This window comes from Xyrauchen texanus, chromosome 25, assembly GCF_025860055.1.
Source record: "Xyrauchen texanus isolate HMW12.3.18 chromosome 25, RBS_HiC_50CHRs, whole genome shotgun sequence".
NCBI classification, from domain to species: Eukaryota; Metazoa; Chordata; class Actinopteri; order Cypriniformes; family Catostomidae; genus Xyrauchen; species Xyrauchen texanus.
The window spans coordinates 39,995,726-40,020,412 of NC_068300.1; the positions used below are offsets into that span (position 1 = coordinate 39,995,726).

Genomic DNA, 24,687 nt, shown 5'->3' on the forward strand with positions numbered 1-24,687 from the left:
ATCTGGAATTGCGCTGTGAAAATTGCGTTTGGTACTATTTTTGTGAGTGCGTATGCACTGTTATCTGATTTGCATAATGTCCTTAGTGATGTGGGGGTTAAAACAATGCAGATACGATATACAAATAAACAACACTATCAGCGGCTGCAATTCATTCTTTGTACATTCCCATCTGAATATTTTCTATGCTCCACTTAAACAACTGTACAGATGAATATGTTATACAGTTGTTGTATAATTCACTCGTATAGCTCAAACCCATCCACTGGTCTCATTTAGAGCCCCTACACACACTGTGCATTTCCTTTATGCATCAGTGCTCACATGCTACATGTCTTTGCCTTGTAGACTGTGTGCACTTCAAAGGAATTTATGGACATAATTAGCCTAACACTAGTTTCCTGGGGCCTTCTCATCTTTTAGACTGGAGCTGGTGTTAATGGAAATTCATTGATCAATTCTTTTAAAATAGGAAGGTGTGAAAAATATAGGACAAGTCAGGACATATCATACTGATGTTAAATCTGCTTCTCATCTTCTTGTGTGCAGATGGAAAACTCGTCTGAAACTAACTTGTTTCTGTCCAAAATATCAAAAGAGAATGACTTTCTTTTGGGAACCATCTACAGCATATTTGGTAAGTAACTGAACTGTCCAAATATGATTTCACGGTTAATTGGATTTATTGAAATGTTTCATTAATTAATTTTAATCTAAATATGGATTAGTGTACTTGCTAAAAACTGTTGAATCTGTAATCACTATATTGCTGGGTCATTACAATCATCTCATAATTCTTTAGCCTGATCTCATGAAAATTACGTGACTGGCGACATTTTTGTAAAATTACATTATGTGGTTCATTACACATGTCACAGTTATATGGTAAAATATCCACTGTTTGGCACTACAATTTAGTTAAATGTTCTCCCAAACAGATGAGGTAAATGCTATTTTGAGTTTAAAATCAACAAAACCTACCTCCCTAGCCTAAACCTTAAACTTAATTGATTGTTTCAGAAAACAAATGTTAGATGAAAAACGTCATTTCTAAAGCAACCATGTCATTTTGTGGTGCTTCTATGACAATTTCGACTTAAGTGTCAACTCGTGTGCTGTTCAGGACTCATACCCCTTTACATCACAATTGCAATTCTCTATCAGTTACCACATAATTTGATCACACTCGAACAAGCTTGTAAATGTAGTTGGTTATGTAATGCAAAGGTTAAAGTCATGGGGGTAACATATTACAGGGAACATGCGTAACACAATTAGATTACTTTTTCGAATAACAAGTAATATGTTTTTTCTTTTTCTTTTTTAAGACCATAACGTCTGAGTAACTCTTTAAAATATTTTAAACATTTCTGTTCTATGCCTCTCCTTTCCTCATATTGCAAGAAGTCACGAATAAGTGTGCAAGCTGTGTGAGATGTTGTTGTATGTGTGGGTAGTGCATGATGGGTATTGTTATTCTAGAGAATGTGAGCCATGCCCATCAGTGATATACAGAGCACAATAAGTCTTCTTTTAGCCCACCCTGAGATTTATGTTTTAAAAACTGCAAAATATTACTGGTAAAGGAATATAAATCTGAAAGCTTCAGTGAAATCTTGTTGTAAACATACATTAATTGGTGGCGGTGGATTTGTTGTGCAGTGGAGCTTGCATGTGCAGCCACCATAAATGTTGCCTTTGTCATGACAATCACAGCCATTTTTATCAAACGTGTTACATTCTGGTATGTAAAACTTTTTTTGCCAAGATTGATAAGGAGAAGTCTTCCCTTGGCCATAGCATGATTACGCATACAGTTTCATCCAATGTGGAATGATCACTGACAGCTTCTGCATCCAAAATGCTCTGTTTTAAAGCAGCCTGTAAGCACAGGTCTAGGAACGGTTTGCATCTGAACTGCTCTGTGTTAAAGAATTTAACATTCAACATTCCGGTGAGTGAAACGTGATTACTAAATACACACTGCTTAAAAACGTCTGTAAACACTGTTGGATTATACACACAGAAGAATTGAAACAACATGATTTGGATATAGAAAAAACTTTCAACTTGGAATGTTTCTACATCATAAATAAAATGGCACAGGTTGCGGAGGGGCCTTTCATTGGTCAGAACGGCCCCTCCGCAACCTGATCTCCTGATCTTCCACAGAGTTAAAGCAGACTTCTCTTTTGTAAGGTTACAAGGACCTTCAGATTTGCACAACTTTAAGACATTTCATCTTAATCTAGCCTTGCTAGATAATGCTGAAAATCACTTTGAACTGTGGTAAAATTTGTACCTGACAAATGAATGATTATAGACTGATGAACCTCTTTAAAATGTGTGTAGCGATGTGCAATCACCTATAATTGATAAATATAATCTTACATTTTGTATGATTCATCTCATTCTACTAAGAATGGTAACTACAAGGCTTAACTTGATAAAATGCAATGATGTGTAAAACCAATATGATTTTGTAACCAGAGATTTTCATGTTTTGTTACCTACACATATAACATCCATAAAAAAATAGAATGTTTAGTATGTAAGCGTTCGCTGGTGTATGAAGAGAAAGCTGATGACAACGAATATCATGTCTCTTGTACCATTCTCAAGATATAAAAGCTCATGATTAAATATGCACTGTTTTTGAACGGGACATTTTTAAGAGTCTGAAACAAATGACCATATCTCTGTCGGAAAAGACAGCCCAGTTGACCACGTGGCTCTGAAAAGTCACTTCTGATTGGCGCAGGACACCTTTGGGGGATGCACAGTTAAAGGATGGGCAAGGAGGAGGCGAGAACCGGCTTGTCAACATAAATAATATTTTAATGAGAAACTTAAAACAAGGACATAAACACACACACGACGGACATGCCCGTAATTCTCTCTCTCTCGAACCATCGTCACCGGCCGCCTTTATCCCTCATCATTCATACAGACAATAAACTTCGACCATACAGAGATCAAAACATCAACGGAACGAACATTCAACCAAGTGCCAAGAACCAAGCAACACAATGAACACAAGTACATATCCAATATTGTGCTCAAAGTGCTGGTGTATTGATTCAATAATTTGGGTAATCCGATAGCAAATTGATGTAGACTCAAAGAAGGATAAATGGTTCTTAAGGTATTGTCAACAGACTCTATAAGGTTAAATCATAGCTCACATATTTTGAGACTCTAAATTCCCTTCTAAATTTAGCATACCAAATATCCTTACATATAATGGTGCTAGAATGCGTGCAAATTATAATACATATAACGGTGGTAGAATGCGTGCAAAATACCCTACATAACTGATCCACATCTCTAAATTATATATGTAATACCCTACAACACACTTAGGCAGAGGGATTATAAGACTAGCCTTTCCCTGGCCCAACATGATATAAAGGGTGAAATGCTCACTCAATTCACTGACATATGCAGCTGAACTTCTCTGTGTTCTAGCAAAAAAAAAACTGACTCTGGATCAGTGGCTGCGCGCAATGTTCTACATGGTTTGTGTGCACAAAGAATATGCCTTAATTTATAAAATTATTTAACTTTATTGTTTTATAATAAACAAGTAGTTTTGTTTTTGAAATGTGATTCGTTTTTATTAAAGTTATATACATATACGCATTTGAAGTACTATGTGATCAACCAATGGCACCTGCAGCTATACAGCTATATGCATCATGCTCCGACTAAAACACTTTCCGACTAAAACACTTTCTCAATCAACTCAAGCCTGCACTGAGAGGACATGTTAGCATTTCCCACTGAATTTCATCCTGATTTCGGAAAAACATTTCAAGTTGACACTGGCATTGTCAGTGGGCATGCATATGTGGACATATGATGCAGGTTCCTTTCACCAGGAACAATGAGTACAATGAGCCACATAAAATTATGTATTTTTTTATTAACCGTGCAATAAAACTTAAACAAAGTGTTGCTGTAAGCCTTTTCTGTGAAAGCACTGAGCCCCACAATAATTTTAAGGGTTGTCTCACAAGTCATTGTAGAGCCGGGTTTTGGTGCAAAGGCATGTAATTAAGGGGATCTCCCATCCCTCTAATTACACATGGTCTAGTTTAGTGGAGGATCACTTGCAAAGTTATATCCAATATTATAACACCTATTCTAATGCGTTCAATGATACAACAAAATTCATTTTTACATAGAGGTAAATCCAAACATAAATAACATAGGTAAATATGTTGGTGATGAATAACTAGAACTTCCTTTTCAAGTCGGATGAATGTGGGACTACTATTCTTTTGATAGGGAACCATTTTGATTAAATCAGCAAAAGTGATTCTGTTAAAAAATGACTGAAAATCATAGGAGGGTCAATTGCCTCTCTTGCTTTTTTTTAGCAGCGTGTCAAAAGACTGCCATGTAATATAATGCAATATAACAACTTAAGACGTATGCAAAGTAAGGCGGAAAGTGTCTTTCCACTGTCCTTTAAGAGAGAAAAAACACTCACCGTCCCAATTGCAGCCCTCTCGCTTTCCCGCCATTGCGAACAAGTTGGCGGCATGACGCAGGTCAATTTCAGTGCCTGTTTTATTGCTGTTGGTGATGTGTAAAAACTTGTTGTGACAAGCAGTGCTTTCTTCCAGCCTCAAGAAGGTTTTCGAACCATTAACAAAACCCCGCAGTTTTCGAACCATTAACAAGATGTAGCATACTGCAGGTCACTTTGTTGACTGTTTTACTTTTGTAGTAGACATTTCAGAAGGCTGCCACATCAAAACAAGAATAACAGAACTATTTGCATATGCACGAGGCATGCATGCCATGTTAAACCTAGTGAAGTGGGTTCTTCTGCATTCTCAGGACGGGGATTTAGCTTTTCCCACCATTGTATGCCGGAAATTAGAATACCATCCAAGTCTGGTGACTGTTGTATTGCCCTTTGTTTGCATGCCAGAAGACTGCGACGGTGCATCTGAAATGACAATGGATGCACAAGGCCCACCAGCTCTAATTGATTAAGTTGGGCAGGGCGACCACCCCATGTGGGTGGGAGGCTTGCTGGCATTGACAGTCAAAAAAGAACACCTGCGTACACACACCTCACTACTTATTTCTCACTGTTAAGGGACTGAGATATGAGATCCCCTCTCATCTGTCTAAAAATCCTGATTAAATGGCGCTGTACTTTTTATGCTTTGAGACACACACATAAGGGGCAGAGTGCCAAGTGCAATCTGCCAATGAGATTGGCATGATTCTAAAAGAGTTTAGTAACAGTCCCTCCAGTGAGGAACTCCCATAGCGTCAGCCCGGGGAACAAAGGTTTCATCTGTAACCTATACATTCATATCCCTAGAACAGTAGTCCCACATTTAAAATGTTGATTTAAACTTTATGGCTGATTTTTGTTTTTTAAAGAAAGACTTGATGTAAGTGAGTTAGGAAAAATATGAGCTTTATAAGCTATATTTTTTTGGAGTATCTGACTCAAATCTGTTGTTTACAGACTGGACAGAAAAGAACAACATTGAATCTATACTAATCCAATCCAAACCACATATATAAAACATTCTAAATAGTCAATTCAGATTTCAGTGTCTGAATTCACTCACTGTTTGTGAAATATTCTGAATATAACGATTGTAACATTTCCTGTGTGGTTAAATATGAATGAGTGAATTAATAAATTGTTTCAGACACAGCATAAATGTAAATACACTAATGTGTCTGTTGCTTATGGTAAATGGTCTGCACTTATATAGTGCCTTTTTAAGCCTTAATGGTATGCAAAGTGCTTTACACTGCATCTCATTCACCCATTCACACACCAATGGTGGCAGAGCTACTATGTAAGGTGCTAGCCTGCCATTGGGAGCAACTTGGGGTTCAGTGTCTTGCCCAGGGACACTTCAGCATGTGGAGTTGTGTGGGCCGGGATTCGAACCACCAACCCTGCGATTAGTGACCGACCCGCTCTACCAACTGAGCCCCAAATATGTTCTCTCATTGAGAGTTCAAACTGACAGCTACGCTCAAGATGGGTTTCAGTCAAACTGCTTCACATATTTATGCTTAGTTCTACAAATTTGACTAAAGAAAATATGAATCACTGTGTGTTTCCATCCACTGCATCATGCGTATTTCCCTTGTAATGATGATGGAGCAGCTTAATGACCTCCTTGCTTGGTAGAGAGATTTGTTTGCAGAATTGGAGCAATTTTAAATCTTTTTATTAAATGCTGCCAGGACACCCTGCAGAATACATTTTTTATTTATATAAATCTGATATAATGAGAGGCCGAAATGGCTGTGATGCCCATACGCCACTAGCCTCCGCAGACCTGGGAGTGCCCCCACTTAAAAAAAAATTCTGGAGGATTGTGAGGACCCACTTTCACAACCAGCTGTAGGTTAAACACTGAATGTCAAGTCAGTATTCAATAATTGTGTGCTAAGGTCAGACCTTTCATTGGGTCAATCACATCAAGCTATCGTACACTCGTAACACCTTCACAAATGGTCAAAACACGTCAACATTTGCAAATAAACTGTTTCCATCACCTTAGTATTCTATCACCTTGTTTGTTTTTGCACAATTTAGTAACAAATGCTGTCGATAAAGCTTTCCTTTATAAACCAGTTTGCACTGTGTCTAACACCATCTCTCTGTCTTTCCCTGTGCAGGTGTGCTGTCTGTGTTAGGAAACACTACTTTGTTGTTTGTGGCCTATCGTAAGAAGTCATCTCTTAAGCCAGCAGAGTTTTTTATCATCAATCTGTCCATCAGTGATTTGGGCATGACAATATTCCTCTTCCCCTTCGCTATTCCCTCTGCTTTCGCTCACAGGTGAAACTCACTTACAGCAGGAACATTTCACATAAAAGTCAAAGAAAGAAATCACCCAATAATTTCAATTCTGTCATTATTTACTCACCCTCATGTCATTCCAGACCCATATGCTGCAATTTTTTCTATAGTACACAAAAGGAGAATTTTAAGGATCTTCATGCAGCTATTTTCCATATAACATGCAACATAAAAGTAGTAAATATGACTTGTGTGCTGTATTTCATATCATCTAAAGTTATACGGTAACTTTGTCAATTGTCAATGTAATTTAAATTTTAATAAAGCACAAATTAAAACAACAATAGTTGACCAATGTGCTGTACAACAACAAAAGCAATATAAACAAATATCAAAATTATACTATAAAAAACATCTTTTCAAAACAAAATACATAAAACATCACAATATACCTAAGATTGAAGTTTAGATGTGAAAAAGGGCACAAATCAACCTTTCAAAATCCTTAAAAGAGAGAAAAGCCTTGACTTTAGCCAAAACTGTCAAATAAAACACCTAGGATTTTCACAAATGCTTTTTTTTTTTTTACAAATTACCAAAATTAAGGTTTGGTAAACCCGAGGCTTCAGAAGGCCCAAAAACCATGATCTCAGTTTAACTCTTGTTGAGGTTTAAGAAATCCAAGAAGCGAACCAAGAAGTAAATGCAATGTTGTAACAATTTAAGCCCCTGTTTCGGAACAAATCAAATGAGCTACAGGTCTGAAAACGCCCTCAGATTCTTTGTTGACAAGATAACGATATTAGATCATATATTCTATTCTCTGCCAATGATCCATCTGTCCATTCCATTTGGACTGGTGCTTTAAGCTAGTTTGAACATATTTCACGTACTGTTTACAATAAATTGTTGGTCAACTAAAACTACAGTTTCTCCCCTTGACCTTATTCCCCCACATCTTCTTAGATATGTTTTTGACGCTGTTAGACCCAGTATCCTGTTAACTATCAATAAGTGCCTAGTAAAAATGATAGTGAAATAGGTTCAAACTGACACCAGTGCAAATAGAAGGGACAGATGGATCATGAGCTAAGAATATGATATGCATTCTTTTATCCACTATCTTGTCAAAAAAGAATCTTAAGTTTTTTTATTTGTTTGTTTGTTTGTTTTTTAGACCTGTATCTTGTTTGATTTGTTCCCGAAACAGGGACTTTTGTTAGAATGTTGCATTTTCTTCTTGGTTCAGTTCACTTCACAAGGCAACAAAACTGTGGCAATTAGTGCTGTCATAAAATATTGATATACTATATAGATTATTACGGTATTTTATCAATATATTTTTGAGGCATCAACATTTAAAAAATATCAAAGGAGACCTATTGTTACGATGAGCAGGAAGGCAGATGAGGGGCAAGGATCTAATTGCAGTAGGTCTTTATTAAAGCAAAAATCATAACACGACAAAACAGGAATAAAGGAAATATCCACATTGGGAAAAATAAAACAAACACGGAGGAACAAAAACACGGAGGACATAAACAGGGAAACAGGCAAAACAAGCATCCAGAAACATCGACAAGGGAATGGAGAACAAACAGGATTTATATACACTGGAGACATGATGATGACAAACTACAATCAGGTGAGCACAATGACACAGGGCTGGCAGTGATGAGGGCCGGGGATCATGGGAAGTGTAGTTTTGGACAAAGACAAGTGAAACCCAGGGCAGACAAAAAGGGAATCGTGACATAACCCCCCCTCAAAGGAGCGGCTTCCAGACGCTCCTCAAAAACAAAAAGGGAATACCCAAAAAAAAACATCCAAGAAGTGGGTGGGGGGGGGCAGGCCAAAGAGGGGACAAGGGGCAAACAGACAGACCAAGGGAGCACAAGGGGCAAACCGACAGTCCAAAGGGGCACAAGACAGGCAGTCCAAGGGGGCACAGAGAGCAGACAGGCAGTCCAAGGAGGCACAGGGGGCAGACAGGCAGTCCAAGGAGGCACAGGGGGCAAGAAGGCGGTCCAAGGAGGCACAGGGATCAGACAGGCAGTCCAAGGAGGCACAGGGGGCAGACAGGCAGTCCAAGGTGGCCACAAGAGAACTGGATCAGGTGGCCTGGGAGCTGGCCACAGAGCAAAGACAGGTTCAGGAGGACTGGGAGGTGGCCTCAGGACCACAGCCATGGGGAACTCCGAGGGCGGAGCCGAGGTAGGCGGAGCTGTGGACTGCTCAGGAGACCACATCGTAGAAGGCTTCGGAGGTGGAGCTGAGGGAGCCACTGGAGGCGGAGCCAAGGGAGGCTCAGGAGGTGGAACTGAAGGACGTTCTGGAGGCTCAGGAGGCGGAGCTGAGGGAGGCTCTGGAGGCTCGGGAGGAGGAGCTGAGAGAGGCTCGGGAGGCGGAGCTGAGAGAGGCTCGGGAGGCTCAGGAGGTGGAGCTATGGGAGGCCCAGGAGGCGGAGCCGAGGGAGGCTCAGGAGGTGGAACTGAAGGAGGTTCTGGAGGCTCAGGAGGCGGAGCTGAGGGAGGCTCGGGAGGCGGAGCTGAGGGAGGCTCGGGAGGCGGAGCTGAGGGAGGCCTAGGAGGCGGAGCTGAGGGAGACTCAGGAGGCGGAGCCAAGAGAGGCAGAACCAATAGGGGCTCAGGAGGTGGAGCCGAGGGAGGCTCTGGAGGCTGGGCCGAGGAAGGCTCAGGAGGCTGAGCCAGGAGGCTGAGCCGAGGAAGGTGGCACTGTAGGAGACTTTAGAGGCGGGACCTGGAAGGCTCTGGAGGCGGAGCCGAGGGAGGTAGCGCCGTAGGAGGCTCTAGAGGCGAAGACCTGGAAGGCTCTGGAGGCGGAGTCGTAGGAGGCTCTGGAGGCAGAGCCGTAGGAGGCTCTGGAGGCGGAGCCGAGGGAGATGGCACCGTAGGAGGCTCTAGAGGCGAAGACCTGGAAGGCTCTGGAGGCAGAGCCGTAGGAGGCTCTAGAGGCGAAGACCTGGAAGGCTCTGGAGGCGGAGTCGTAGGAGGTCTGGAGGCAGAGCCAAGGGAGTTGGAGCCGTAGGAGGCTCTGGAGGCGGAGCCGAGGGAGGTGGCGCCGTAGGAGGCTCTAGAGGCGAAGACCTGGAATGCTCTGGAGGTGGAGCCGTAGGGAGGCTCAAGAGGAGGAGCCCTGGGAGGCTCGAGAGACGGAGCCCTGGGAGGCTCGAGAGACGGAGCCCTGGGAGGCTCGGGAGGCGGAACCGTAGAAGGCTCAGGATGCGGAGCCCTGGAAGGCTCGAGATGCGCTGGCTCTTGGACAGTCGAGGCTACAGGCGCTGGTTCTGGGACGGTCGAGGCTACAGGCGCTGGCTTACTGACGTTCGGGGCTACAGGCACTGGCTCACTGACGTTCGGGGCTGCAGGCATTGGCTGGTTGGCCGTGGTTGGCGGAGGCTGGAGAGCAGAGGCCTTTCCTCTTCTCCTCCTCCTCCGGGCGGATGAAGTTGGCAGCGCTGGTTCGTTGACCACAGCAGGCGTGGGGGTTGGCTCACTCACCGTGGCTGGCGAGGAAAGCCCAGAAGCGGAAGCTGGGATCAGGAGAGGTGGCTCCCTGGCAGCTAATTCCTCTACGATGAGTCCCACATATTCTTGCCAGGTGTAGTCTCCGGTATCTGGTAATTCCCACCACCAGTGTTTGGGTACACCGAACCGGTACGCCACCTTCAAAGTGTGGTCATCCCAGCCGGTGTAACTGGCCACGCTGGCGAAGAAGTGGGAGAACTCCCGGACAGACAAGTCCGCCTGTGTCAGCTCCTTGAGGAACCCTGCTAGATCCATTGTTGGTCGATCGTTCTGTTACGATGAGCAGGAAGGCAGACGAGGGGCGATGATCTAATTGCAGTAGGTCTTTATTAAAGCAAAAATCATAACACGACAAAACAGGAACAAAGGATAGATCCACATTGGGAAAAATAAAACAAACACGGAGGAACAAAAACACGGAGGAACAAAAACAGGGAAACAGGCAAAACAAGCATCCAGAAACATTGACGATCAACAAGGGAATGGATAACAAATAGGGTTTATATACACTGGAGACATGATAATGACAAACTACAATCAGGTGAGCACAATGACACAGGGCTGGCAGTGATGAGGGCCAGGGATCATGGGAAGTGTAGTTTTGGACAAAGACAAGTGAAACCCAGGGCAGACAACAAGGGAATCGTGACACCTATTATGCTCCTTTTTACAAGATCTAATATAAGTCTCAGGTGTCCCCAGAATGTGTCTGAAGTTTCAGCTTAAAATACCCCACGGATAATTTATTATACTATGTTATAAATGCCTCTTTAAATGCAAATTAGCTGCTACTCCCCACCCCCTTTCCGGAAGAGGGCTGTGCCTTTACAGCTCCTGCTTCAGATACTACAGCAGCAACAAATCTGAAACAATACAGCATAAATACCGGAGTTCAGCCATATATGAAAAGTTGGTACTAATCCATGCTTGAGAATCAATTTTTTTTCAATCCTGCTTTATATTGACACTCATTCACAAAGCAGTCCAGTGTAAAATTATTTGCACAAACATACATGAATATATGTATGGGGCATATTTCCTTCAAAAGCAAAACTTGTCCACTATGTCTTCAGTGGCTCTGATGCCTTGAGTACATGAAGACTCTTATGTTCACTTTTACAGCCAACAACAGAACACTTATGACACTTACGAAGCTGAGACATTATTCTTCTCACTCAGGTCAAGTACATTTTATTTGTATAGCACCTTTCACAACACACATCATTTCAAAGCAGCTTTACAGAAGATCAGCATTAACAGACGATAAAACTGTAATGTCTATAATGTCGATGAATCATCATTGTGTAATTAGATAAAATACGATTGTTAATCGTGCTTAAAATTAAGTAATTAAATAATAATTGTATTAATAACCTCAGTGAGCAAGCTGAAGGCGACTGTGGCAAGGAACACAAAACTCCATAAGATGTTGATTAATGGAGAAAAATAACCTTGGGAGAAACCAGACTCACTGTGGGGGCCAGTTCCCCTCTGGCTAACATCAAGAATATAATGTCAATATTACTTATGTATAGTTAAAATCATGGTTTTAAAATTATTAAACTAAATAAGTGTTAAGGGTCAGTGTTTAAACATCGATTTTGTTTGAACTGTAAGATTAATGACCAATGTCTTTGAAGTCCAGCCTGGATTAACTGCAGAAGTTCACATAGATGCAATTGTCCTTATTAATTGGCTGATGAAGGCTTTTTTTGGCAATTGATAGTCTATGCATTCCATTTCAAGATTGTAGTCCATCAATAGTCCGAGGTGATGCAGGCAGAGATCAGGGATATGAAAAGCAGTTCAACCTGGCCGGTCATTTCGGTGAGATTCGGTGTGGTCCATCCTAAATCCAAGGTTCAGACAATGGCATATGAAGTATCCCATGTCTTATGTATGGAGTTAGCATCAGTTCATCCTCTGAAGTCTGAAGAGATGCTTGGCTGGCACCGGCTGTATTTAGTCATCATCATTCAGTGACACGTAGCAGGAATGGTGCTGGATCCAGCCGGTTCTGGTGACCTCAGGATAGGAGTCCCTAGGTTGAGGCAGGGAAACAAATAAAATAATATAAGCATAGATGCCATTCAATTTATTGCAGAGCTATATATCATGATCAATGTTTCTGGTGTTTGGTTCCGGCAGACTAAACTAAAGCAGTCTAATTGTGGGTATAAAAATGTGCGGATAAAAATGGCGGACTGTATGTATATCACTCAGGGGAGAATCTATGATATAGGGTGGATTCTGCACCAGTTGTGGGCGTGGCCTGCTCTAACGTGACGGCACTTTAGAGCAGAAACAAAAACCATTCATTTTGTCTCACTGTTTTTGATTAATAGAAATATAAGAAAGAGGAGTGGTTGGATTTTTAAAATTGTAGGGTGGCTGTGTACACACACTGCAGACTCACATTTAGGTACAAACACCATGTAAAAGTGAATTTGCATAATAGGTCCTCTTTAAATTAGAAGCCTAATTTGCATGCTTTCTAATTCACTCAGCTGGCCTTCTGTTTAATAGTGTGGTATAAAAGCGATGGGAGACCACAAGGTGGTGATATTACAATTACTGAAGCCGGGTCGCAGGTGGGATAAACATACAGAGGACAAGATGGTGGCACAGCATCAATCACTCCAAAGTTACAAAGGTTTTGTTCTTCAAAAATGAACAAATTGACGTTGAGGAGTTTGCAGGTTAGTGTATACTTCTAGTAACTCCGCAAACTGAACGATTAGAAACGGACAATGTAGTTCATTCTACAATGTCTCTGTATGTAGCATTGAATAGGTCTTTCTATCAAACTGTCAAACCACAAAACAACATATTTTTAACTGAAAATACATTGTGTAGGCTATATGAAAGTAACATATAAATAATAGTCTATATCGTCCAGTGATGGCTAGAGCAAATAATCTATGTCCTTTGATAATGATTGAAGTAGAATTTAATGGAAAAAAATGTGAGTTGCGCTCTGTGGAACTGCAGATATTTGATGTTGAGCTTTGGCAGTGTGTGTGTACCCATGTAGAAAATAATTTTAATAAATCTTTTAACACGCCATGTCATCTGTCAGACACGTCTGGTACACCCCTCTTTAATTTACCCTGCCTCTAATTATTACAACATCAAGTTATGTTGAGAAATATGTTTGAAATGACAAACTATTGTGCAACGAGCAGTCCTATATCTATCTGAAACAAATTCCTATATCTTCAATAATCATCTGGATAATCTTCAGATTAATGATGCGTGAAAAAGGCATCGATACCAAACCCAGTGTCAATAAAAGTCCCATCGGATTAAACTGTTCCCTTATTGGTCAGAATGTTTGTGTGCTGTTCTGGAATTTAGTGGATCCATTGATATACCGGTTGAAATTATATACCTGTTAAAATTTGTCAAGCGTGTACATTTTCAAGTGTTGTTTATGTCACATTTATGCAAAGCACCACCATGTGGTACAGAATGTGTGTTCCACTTTTATTTTTATCCATCAATAGTTCCTTTTGCATGTGCAGCGCGCTTCAAATGTGAGCACCTGTGAATGTGTGGAGAGTGTTGTGCTGACTCTGGCTGCACCGCATTTACCATTTAATCCTCCTTGGTTCATACAGGAAAAACTATCAAGTGCATCGAGCACTCTGTTTGAAGCAGATGATAGCAGAGTACAAATTCACTTTGTAGAGCAAGGCACAAACAGAGTACATACTTATTTAATTAACAGCAGCCTTTGCGGTTTAATAATCACTTTGAGTCACGTTGCATCTGGCTTATTCGGTGGCGCGACCAGCTTTTCCAGAGTGGGAACCTCATCATAACATCAGTACTGAGATCAAAACCTCCACGTTTTTATAATAGGAGAGAGCATAACGGTTAACTAGCATGTTACTACAGTAAGTCGAAATTCGCGAATATCATACAAATGAACGGGGAGAGCTGTAAACTGACACCTATGCCTTCTCTTACAAAACAGAAATTTTATCATAGTAAACTCCACACATAGTTTACTCCAAAAGTATTGTTTAGTGCAATACATGTTGAAGATTAATGGACAGGTGGTCAATTCTTTAAATGATGAGCTGTTTCCACACAAAAGCAGTTTATTCAACGTAATCTCCTCCATAAACATCCCTTCAAAAAGAATAGCCTACTATCTACTCGCCAGTGTACCACCCATAGAATTTCTACGGGACTGCAGCATTATACTATTTTAGGCTAAGCTTGAAGGCTCCCTATATAGAAGGGTTCTGGTCAGAGCTACTTGGTTATAACAACACAGAAACACTTCAAAATAAAAGTTCTGCCAAAATAATGGTGTTCAATGGTGAAGTTAACTATGCCTTTAAGCAGCTTGGAAAATGATGTCAAGCCTTTGGGCAATTAGCCAATTAGCTTCTGATAGAAGGTGTACTGAATTGGAGGTGTAAATGTGGATGTATTTTTAAGCCTACCTTCAAACTCAGTATCTCTTTGCTTGAAATTATGGGAAAATCTTCATAAATTAATTAGTAAAAAAGACCTCAGAAAGAAAAATCGTGGACCTCCACAAGTCTGGTTCATCCTTCGGAGCAATTTTCAAACACCTGATGGTACCACGTTCATCTGTACAAACAATAGTATGCAAGTATAAACAGCATGGGACCACGCAGCCATCATACCGTTCAGGAAGGAGATGCATTCGGTCTCCTAGAGATGAACATAATTTGGTGTGAAAAGTGCAGATCAATCCCAGAACAACAGCAAAGGGCCTTGTGAAGATGCTGGAGGAAACAGGTAGACAAGTATCTATATTCACAGTAGAACAAGTCCTATGTCGACAGGCTGCTCAGCAAGGAAGAAGCCATTGCACCAAAACCGCCATAAAAAAGCCAGACTACAGTTTTCAAAAGATCTTACTTTTTGGAGAAATATCCTCTGATCTGATGAAACAAAAATGTTACTGTTTGGCCATAATATCCATTGTTATGTTTGAAGGACAAAGGGTGAGGCTTGCAAGCTGAAGAACACCATCACAAACGTGAAGCATTGGGGTGGCAGCATCATGTTGTGGGGGTGCTTTCCTGCAGGAGGGACGGGTACACTTCACAAAATACATGGCATCATGAGGAAGGAAAATTATGTGGATATATTGAAGCAACATCTCAAGACATCAGCCAGGAAGTTAAAGCTTGGTTGCAAATAGGTCTTCCAAATGGACAATGACCACAAGCATACCACCTAAGTTGGGGCAAAATGGCTTAAGGACAACAAAGTCAAGGTATTGGAGTGGCCATCACAAAGCCCTGATCTCAATCCGATAGATAATTTGTGGGCAGAACTAAAAAAGTGTGTGTGAGTATGGAGGCCTGCAAACCTGTCTCAGTTACACCAGTTCTGTCTGGAGGAATGGGACAACATTCCAGAAACCTATTGTGAGAAGTTGTGGAAGGCTACTCAAAATGTTTAACCCAATTTAAAGGCAATGCTACCAAATACTAACAAAGTGTATGTAAACATCTGACCTAGTGGGAATGTGATGAAAGATATAAAAGTTGAAAAAAATAATTCTCTCTACTATTATTCTGACATTTCACATTCTTAATATAAAGCAGTGATCCTAACTGACCTAAGGCAGGGAATGTTCCCTGTCAAAAAGCTACACTTTGATGCTGCACTGATTTAGCGCTTTGGGAACAACTTTAGGTACGACAAGCTGTGAATATGTACGCAACACGTCAATGAAATTGACCAGAATTTATAGCCTCAGCTGGTGACATCATTGGATGCACTTGTAGCAGGGCTATAAATAGATGCGTCACAGGTGCATTGTCAGATCTTTTACCTTCAGATCATTCTGTGTGTGTTGTGCTTCTTGACGGTCAGAACTTTCTACTTCCCTCTGTTAGGAGTTATAATTGTTAGGCAGTGCGCAGAAACCTTTCTCTTTCTCTTTTCTTAAAAAAAAGAAGAAAAAGAATGACTGATTAACAAAGCAAGCAGTGTGTGTTCCCATGTTCATGCTCTATGGCTGAAATGGACACACACCAGTTTTGTTTTGTGTGTTTGGGGGAAGATCATGCTGCTCTTGCGTCGGGGCAAGGCGGTGCAAGCATTGCGATCTATTTACAGTCAAAATGCTTCACACTCGTCTTGCTTACTTCCAAGAGCCAGTGCCCACTCTTTCATCATGGGGCTCTCGCATAGATATGGCTGTGGAGCGAGAGACTGTCCGTACCTATCGCTCGCTCTCTCCCCAGATCCAGCTGATCCTCCTCGTAAGCCTGAAGCGCGCTTTCCATGCACAATAATAAAGCGGCTGAGGAATTACTCGAGGTGGTTACTCGGGATGTGGCCAGACTACAGTTAAACTGGCCACATGAACAAGAGACCCCCAAACTAGAAGACATATTTCCTTCTGGTGGCCAAAAAAAAAAAAGAACGCTATATCAGTCCCTTGCTTTCTTTGATGACCTCCATGACGAGCTCTCTAGTTCATGGAGGAAACCTTACACTTCCCATGTCTTCATGCCCTCGACGTAGACATATTCGACTATCGTGGTTGTCGAGGCACAGTGATGTACATATTCAGTGATGTAGCCGGTAGGAGTGACACTTGCAGGTTATCTCTCACCTGGCTAGGCATTATCACGAAAGAGACCCACTCTCCCCACAAAGCAGTGCAGGACCACCTCCACACTTGTGGGGAAGGCTTATTAGACAGCAGGTCAGTGACCCTTGGGACGGGGCGCGTGTATCATCCACTTCGACCCTCCCGATACCCCCACGAAACCTCTCCCTTCCAACCCCCTCTGTTGTTTCGGGAGTTGGAGGCTTCCAGCAAAATGTTGGGTGTACCGTTGCTTCCTGCCTTAGTCCAGGACACGGAACGTTCTACATCCCCTCAACAAGAAGTGTCAAAATTAATACCCATCTTAGAGAACCTGGCAGTGTGGAAACTTCTGCCAGGTATTTCTATGTGGGTCCTAAGAACAGTAGAAAAGGCTGCAGAATTCAATTTGTTCAATTCAATTCAATCTGAATTTTTACAGCTAATTCCACCTCTTAAAAAAAACTCTGTAGTGGCTTCCTTTCCTTCTTAAGCCACTTCTGTGAGGGAAAGTATGTTTGACGCTACACCTGTTTTAACAAGACTTGAGCTTTATTGTAACAAAAAGGTGAACACTTAAAGACAAACCTCTGTCCTCCAAAACAAGCAGTGTGGTGTAATGTAGGTCAAAAAACTTCCCCTCTGCCCTTGCCACATCACTTCCTGTTTAAGATGGCTACCTTCAGGAAGTCCCCAAAAGGGGTGCAATTCTTTCCCCTTACCACAGGGGGGAGTACAGACAATAGTTACATACAGCCGTGACATTAAGTAACATTATTAATAGCCTTATGGCTCCTACAAACTCCTTTTAAAAATACAATATTATCATATATGCCACTAAAGTCTCCAAAATATCACAATGTATTTAAATTACATCTCGTTTCATCAGCTCATAAATTCTACTGTAGGAAATTAGCTTTAATAAGAGAATTATGATTAATTCTCTTATAGGAGTAATATTATTCTCGTGGCTTATTGACAATAATATTACACATATAGGTATAGCTTTGAAGCTAAATCTTTTAGAAACAGGGGTGAGATTATTTATCAAAATATACCACAGTCAACATATAATTAAAAGGGAAACATGAATAATTAATCATAAATTGTTATAATTAATTATGAACATTTTGATCTTGAAAACATTTTGATTTTGATTTATTAGAATCAACTTGAGATAGCTGAATTAACATTACAATCAATTTATCTGTTCGTCCAGTGAACACTCAGTATTGATTGTCTATCAATTCTCAGAAAGGATATTTTTCATGGCCACAAAAAAATGTACTTTTTCTTAGCATGGAGCTGAGATCGAATCGTTAAATTTACATTGATTTACAAGCAGACCAGAATCAACTCGCAAGAATGTACACAAAAGTGAAAATAAAATGAATCAGAATAGGGGAAATGCAGTTATGAAAAGAGTCATTTTGACCATCTGAGAGAACCATCGAGCTCTTAATTTAAATGCACCTTTGTTACAAAGGGGTTTTCATCTTATACTAAAACTAGGTTCAGTTAGTTCCCCGTCTGTCACTCAGTCGGCGTTGTGTCGCTGGCACCCGCGACCAGACCTCTGGAATCTCCATGTCTGGCCCTTGGACGGGATGCGGTAGACTTAGGTGGCCTACCACCCGCGGTGGTAGACACGATCACTCAGGCGAGAGCCCCCTCAACGAGGCGTCTTTACGGCCTGAAGTGGCGTCTGTTTGCTCAGTGGTGTTCTTCCCGTGGTGAAGACCCCCAGAGATGTGCAGTTGGATCAGTGCTTTCCTTTCTGCAGGAAAGGTTGGAGGGACGGCTGTCCCCCTCCACGTTGAAGGTGTATGTAGCCGCTTATCCAGTGGAAGGTAAGTATTTAGGGAAGCACGATTTGATCATCAGGTTCCTGAGGGGCGCGAGGAGGTTAAACCCCTCCAGGCCGTGCCTCGTTCCCTCGTGGGACCTCTCCGTGGTCCTTCGGGGCCTTCGGGGAGCTCCCTTTGAGCCCCTTGAGTCAGCAGAGCTAAAGGCGCTCTCTCTGAAGACCGCCCTCCTGACGGCGCTCACCTCCATCAAGAGGGTAGGGGACCTGCAGGCGTTCTCTGTTAGCGAACTGTGCCTAGAGTTCGGTCCGGCTTACTCTCACGTCATCCTGAGACCCCGACCGGGCTATGTGCCCAAGGTTACCACGACCCCCTTTAGGGATCAAGTGGTGAACCTGCAAGCGCTGCCCCTGGAGGAGGCAGACCCAACCTTTACGTTGCTGTGTCCGGTGCGTGCTCTTCGCATCTACTTGGACCGCACGCAGAGCTTTAGAAGCTCAGAGCAGCTCTTTGTTTGCTTTGGTGGACAGCGGAAGGGAAGCGCTGTCTCCAAACAGAGGATCGCCCACTGGGTCATCGATGCCATCACGATGGCATACCATGCCCAGCACGTGCCGCCCCCTGCTGGCCTACGAGCCCATTATACCAAGGGCGTTGCGGCTTCATGGGTGTTGTCCCATTGCGCCTCTCTAGCAGACATATGTAGAGCCGCGGGTTGGGCAACACCTAACACCTTTGTGAGGTTCTATAACCTCAGGGTTGAGCCAGTTTCGTCCCGTGTGTTATCAGGTGACACAAACAGGTAAGTTCGGGTCAGCTGGCCGGGTGTATCGCTTGTGCATAGCTCCTTTCCCTTCCCTTGAGGTGAAGACGTGCGCTCTTTTCCCTAGTTGCGTTTGCAGGAAGTGTGAACCCTGGACGTTCTTCCTCCCTAGCCTAGCAGCCGTTGAGTCTTCAGAAAGGCTCACTGCCCCCCCGGTGCGGGCGTCACTAGGCCCCCGTACTGAGGTAAGCGCTCCACATGTGCTGGTTGCCCCCTTCGGCAACCCTGTGTGATGTATATCCCGCAAAATGTTTTCCCTACCGGCAAACCGCGTCTTCCTTGGACAGAGGGTCCTCTGCCCTGGGTCGCCGTGTTTGTAGTAACCCCTCCCCACCTTTGGGTAGGGTCTACCACGGCGCCGTTCCACACGATGTGCGGTTTCCACCCCTCTCGGGGCCGGGTGTGGTCTCCGCTGTGTCCTCCTCTTTGGAGGGACACCCCCCAGATGGACCACTTATATTTGGCCCCCAGCCTGTCCTTATACTTCTGAGCAGTTAGCTGTTCCCCCTAGGAGCAGGGGACCACTTCATGCCTGCCAGTGTGTTGGGGGTAGTTATGCGACGGCTTGCTGCGCTGGCTACGAGGCACACAGAGGTTTGCCCGTCTTGCACCACTTGTCTGTGTAACTCGGTTCAGCTCTGTGGCGTTTTCCATGGGACCCCTAGTGTCAACTCAGCGACACAACGTCGACTGAGTGACAGACGGTAACGTCTCAGTTACTGACGTAACCTCCGTTCCCTGATGGAGGGAACGAGACGTTGTGTTCCCACTAGCCACTATACTGAACCGTCCGCTGAAAGCGCAGGGTCTTTGGCTCGGCTCCTCAGTGCGATACCTGATGTGTATTTGCAGCGTCACTCCTTTTATACCCGTATGTCCGGGGGAGTGGCATGCAAATTCCACACGGCAATTCTCATTGGCCTTTTCTCAAAATCAGAGATGGATGTGCTCCGCAGGAGCAACCCCTAGTGTCAACTCAGCGACACAACGTCTCGTTCCCTCCATCAGGGAATGGAGGTTACGTCAGTAACTGAGACGTTACTGGTACGATACTTGCAGTTGCAGGAGAACGTCTTGATGTGTTCAAGTTGCAATCAATTTCTTCCGTATTCAATGAAGAAATTAGGATGAACTCTGGTCATTGACTATGGTCCAGGTAGTTGCACATGGCTTGAGATGTTGAGGCCTGCCAGCCTGTGACCTCATGGTCAGCATGACCAGCAGCAGATGGTCAGGGGAAAGATCCAGGGGAAAGAGAAAGTAAGAGGCGGGACATGTCTTTTAACTCCTGATGGAGTTCCCTCCTCTCGAGTCTGCCTTGACCAATGAGAAAGGTGCAATTTCCAAGCGGGAAATGTTCCTTTGTTTGGAAGCTGACTCATTGCATGAGTGGGGGGTAAGTTGATAATGTGTGCCCCTTTATGCTCTGATTAATATAGCAAGCATACAATACGTGCTATCAGAATTATATATATATACCACTTTGCAGTGTGTCACACAAGGATTAATTTGATAGAAAACATGCCAGAACTGATTGTACATTATCTGGTTGTTCTTACTGTACAAAAACACTTTACAAGACAGTAATGATCCTATACACAATGTCCTGGGGATATACAGGTATATTTATAGTTTTTATAATTATTTTTTAAATATAGTTTATTATTTAATGAAGAAAAGTCTGTTGTTCTGGGCTTTAAGTCAATTTCTTATGGGGGAAAGATTGCTCTGGAATGCAGTTAGCTTCCCCCGCTTGGAATGTCACTGATGTCCACTAGTTGCTGGACCTTGTAAAGACAGTGTAAAGCTTGATAATGATCAGTGGGGAGCAGACATAACAGAGTTGGCTTGGGCCTACTTGGACCTTTGCTTGTTACAGTCTTGAGACATCTGTTGGCTTATTCATTAAATCATGAATAATTGTGTGTCTGATTGATTGGTCAAGATGCTACAGCTAGGAGGAAGTAATACATCTTGTATGAACACATCTTGTGAACACTACTGGGAGTTGACAGCACACGTCTTCAGCTCAGTGGAGGTGAAAGGTGCTATGCGCTAGCGATACACCCGGCCAACTTTCCCGAACTTACCTGTTTGTTCCTGTTAAGACACGGGATAAAACCGGCTCAACCCGGAGATTGTAGAACCTCGCAAAGTTGTGGGGTGTGGCCCAGCCCGCTGCTCTGCAAATGTCTGTTAGAGAGGCACCACTGGTCAGCGCCCAGAAGGCCACCACACTCCTGGTAGAATGGGCTCGTAGCCCAGCAGGAGGCAGCACGTGCTGGGTGTGATATGGCCTAGCTATGGCGTCTATGATCCAGTGGGCGATCCTCTGCTTGGAGACAGCACTTCCTTTCCACTGTCCACCAAAGCAGACAAAGAGGTGCTCAAAGACTCCGAAGCTCTGCATGCGGTCCAAATAGAGGCTTAAAGCTCGCACCGGACACAGCTGGGTCTGCCTCCTTCTTGCAGGTTCACCACCTGATCCCTGAATGGGTCTCAGGATCACGTGAGTAGCCCGGACCAAACTCCAGGCATGTTTTGCTGACAGAGAATGCTTGCAGTTCACCTGCCCTCTTGATGAAAGTGAGTGGTGTCTGGAGGGAAGTCTTTAAAGAGAGTGCCTTAAGCTCAGCTGACTCTAAGGGCTCAAAGGGGACTCCCCTTTAACTAACATTAACAAAGCTTAATAATTGCTGTAAAACTATGTTGTTCATTGTTAGTTGTTGATACCTAAGTTATTATCTATTGTTAACTAATAGAAACTTTATGATTCAAATACTTTAGTCCTTTTTCTAATAATCATACTTTTTTGTTAATTTTGGAGCTTGACAGAAATAGTCAAAATAAACTGTTATTGTATGAAAAAAGAGCTGTGTAAAATTGACTGTATGTTCTACATGAAAAAATAAAAGGGTGAGTAAATAATGACAAAACTTTCATTTTTGGGTAATGTAATCCTTTAAGGAAGAAAAGGACATCTCTCTATCTTTTTCTTTTGCCCTTTAGATGTTGATTTGCCCTCTTGAGACTCATTAAAGAGGGTCGTCTCTCTCTCATCTGAATGGCGTAATCATTATAAAGGCTTATTAAATCAGCTGAAACCGCTGAAAGCACTTGAGTGCAGCATCAGGACATGATCTCTCTTTTGATGTCACATTTATGCAGTTCACACATGAATAAATATACCTCCAGAGGCACATTGTATTTGCTATTCCATCTTTTCATTGCCTTTTTTGTTTGTTTCATGTGGTCCAATCATTGATTACGTAAACACTATTCTATCTTTGAAACCATTTCTAGATTATTTGAACAAAGATATGTTCAAATACATACTTTAACATCTATCTCATGCAGTATGTGTATGTGCAGTGCATGCATGCATCTAAAATGCATGCACTGACAATGCATCTAAACATTAGAAATGAAAATGCCTGACAGGGACAGAAAAGTCTAGGCAGTTCTAAGGCTGTTTTCTCAGCTGACTATCCTTGTTTTTGCTAGTAATGTGATTTTTGCATCATATTATCATTCACTTTAGGAAGAAAGCGTTTCATAATAACATAAATGTGATGTAAAGTAGTGCATCTGGATTGCCAAACAAAACTTCCTGGTTACTTCCGTAACCTCCGTTCCCTGATGGAGGGAACGAGACGTTGTGTCGATGTAGTGACACTAGGGGTCGCTCTTGAGCGCCCAAGACACCTCTGATCTTTGATAACAGGCCAATGAGAATAGGCGAGTGGTATTTGTATGCCACTCCCCATACATATGGGTATAAAGGAGGGGACATGCATACCGCTCATTCAGGTTTGTGCTGAGGAGCCGAGAATAAGTTCCCGGTAGTTCAGCGTTGTGTCAGGTGGGACACAATGTCTCGTTCCCACCATCAGGGAATGGAGGTTACAGAAGTAACCAGGATGTTCCCTATCTGTCACGCACTCAACATTGTGTCAATGTAGTGACACTAGGGGTCCCCAAAAATGCCACAACTAGCTGAACCATGTTATGTGGATCGGCGGTGCAAGACGAGCAGACTACTGTGTGCCGCATAGCCAGTGCACTGGGCCTCACATAAATTCCCCTGATGCTAGTATGAGTGTCGAACAACCCTTTGGGGATGAGTCGACTACCCAAAGGATAGCGACAGGCTAGCCCAGTCATGCCTCTTCTCTCTTTTTTCTTTTTCTCCCCAGAAAATGAGAGAATTCGCTAACCAACCAGGATGCCAGTGTTTACGTCGGGAGAGTGTGTGTGTATTTTAAGTGGAGATATGTCACATGATCTTCCACTTCTCTGCAAATGTCTGTTAGAGAGGTGCCACTGGTCAGAGCCCAGGAGGCCACCACACTCCTGATGGAATGGGCTTATAGCCTTGCAGGGGGTGGCAAATGCTGAGATTCAGCCAGTGCTGAAGCGGTCTCATGTGCATCAACCCGAGCTGTGTGGCCACCGCCAAGGATGACATATGCCCCAGGAGCCTCTGAAATAGTTTCAGTGGAACCACTGTCTTCTGTTTGAACCCCTTCAAACAGGCCAACACCGACTGTGCACGCTCATTCGTGAAGCACGCCTTCAACAAGATGGAGTCAAACTCCAGACCGAGAAAAGAGATGCGCTGAATCGGGAGGAGATTTCTCTTTTCCCAGTTGACCCGAAGCCTTAGCCGGCTGAGGTGCGAAAGCACTAGGTCCCTATCGCAAGCTTCCGCAGAAGGTTGCCGATTTCCGCTGGCAAGGTAGCGGCGTTCTCGTCTTTCTTCGTGGAGTAGTGGATGCTGCTAAACCTGGGTGGGCGCCTGGCGAACTGAATCGCGTAGCTGAGTCTGGCGGTTGGGGTCAGCCATTGCGACGGGTTGAAAAGCACGAGCCACGAGTCCAAGCTCCGGACGAGGGGGACCAAGGGGACAAGATTGACGGGGCTTGAGCCCTGTGGCGGTGCTGAGTCGAGAGAAATAGATGCACCTGATACTCACCAGTGGATCGGTTGAGGCAGGGTAGGTTTTTCTAAACCGTCCTGGTTTGAGTATGTTTGTGCCACAGCTTGGTGCGCAGTGGCAGGGAAAATGCCGCCGGGGCGCTGGACCTGCCAAAGAGAAATGGTGGATTGTGGTCGGGGTGACG

General features: G+C 43.2%; 1 protein-coding gene across 1 annotated transcript in view; it reads left to right on the forward strand.

Annotated features, from left to right (window-relative positions):
- Window positions 1-549: 549 nt before the first annotated feature.
- Window positions 550-24,687, forward strand: part of opn7b (opsin 7, group member b) — a 71,524-nt gene continuing 47,386 nt past the window's right edge. The window contains exons 1-2 of the mRNA XM_052092162.1: window positions 550-637; window positions 6,673-6,835. Of these exons, the coding sequence (XP_051948122.1) occupies window positions 550-637; window positions 6,673-6,835 (251 nt within the window). The remainder of the gene's footprint in view (window positions 638-6,672; window positions 6,836-24,687) is intronic.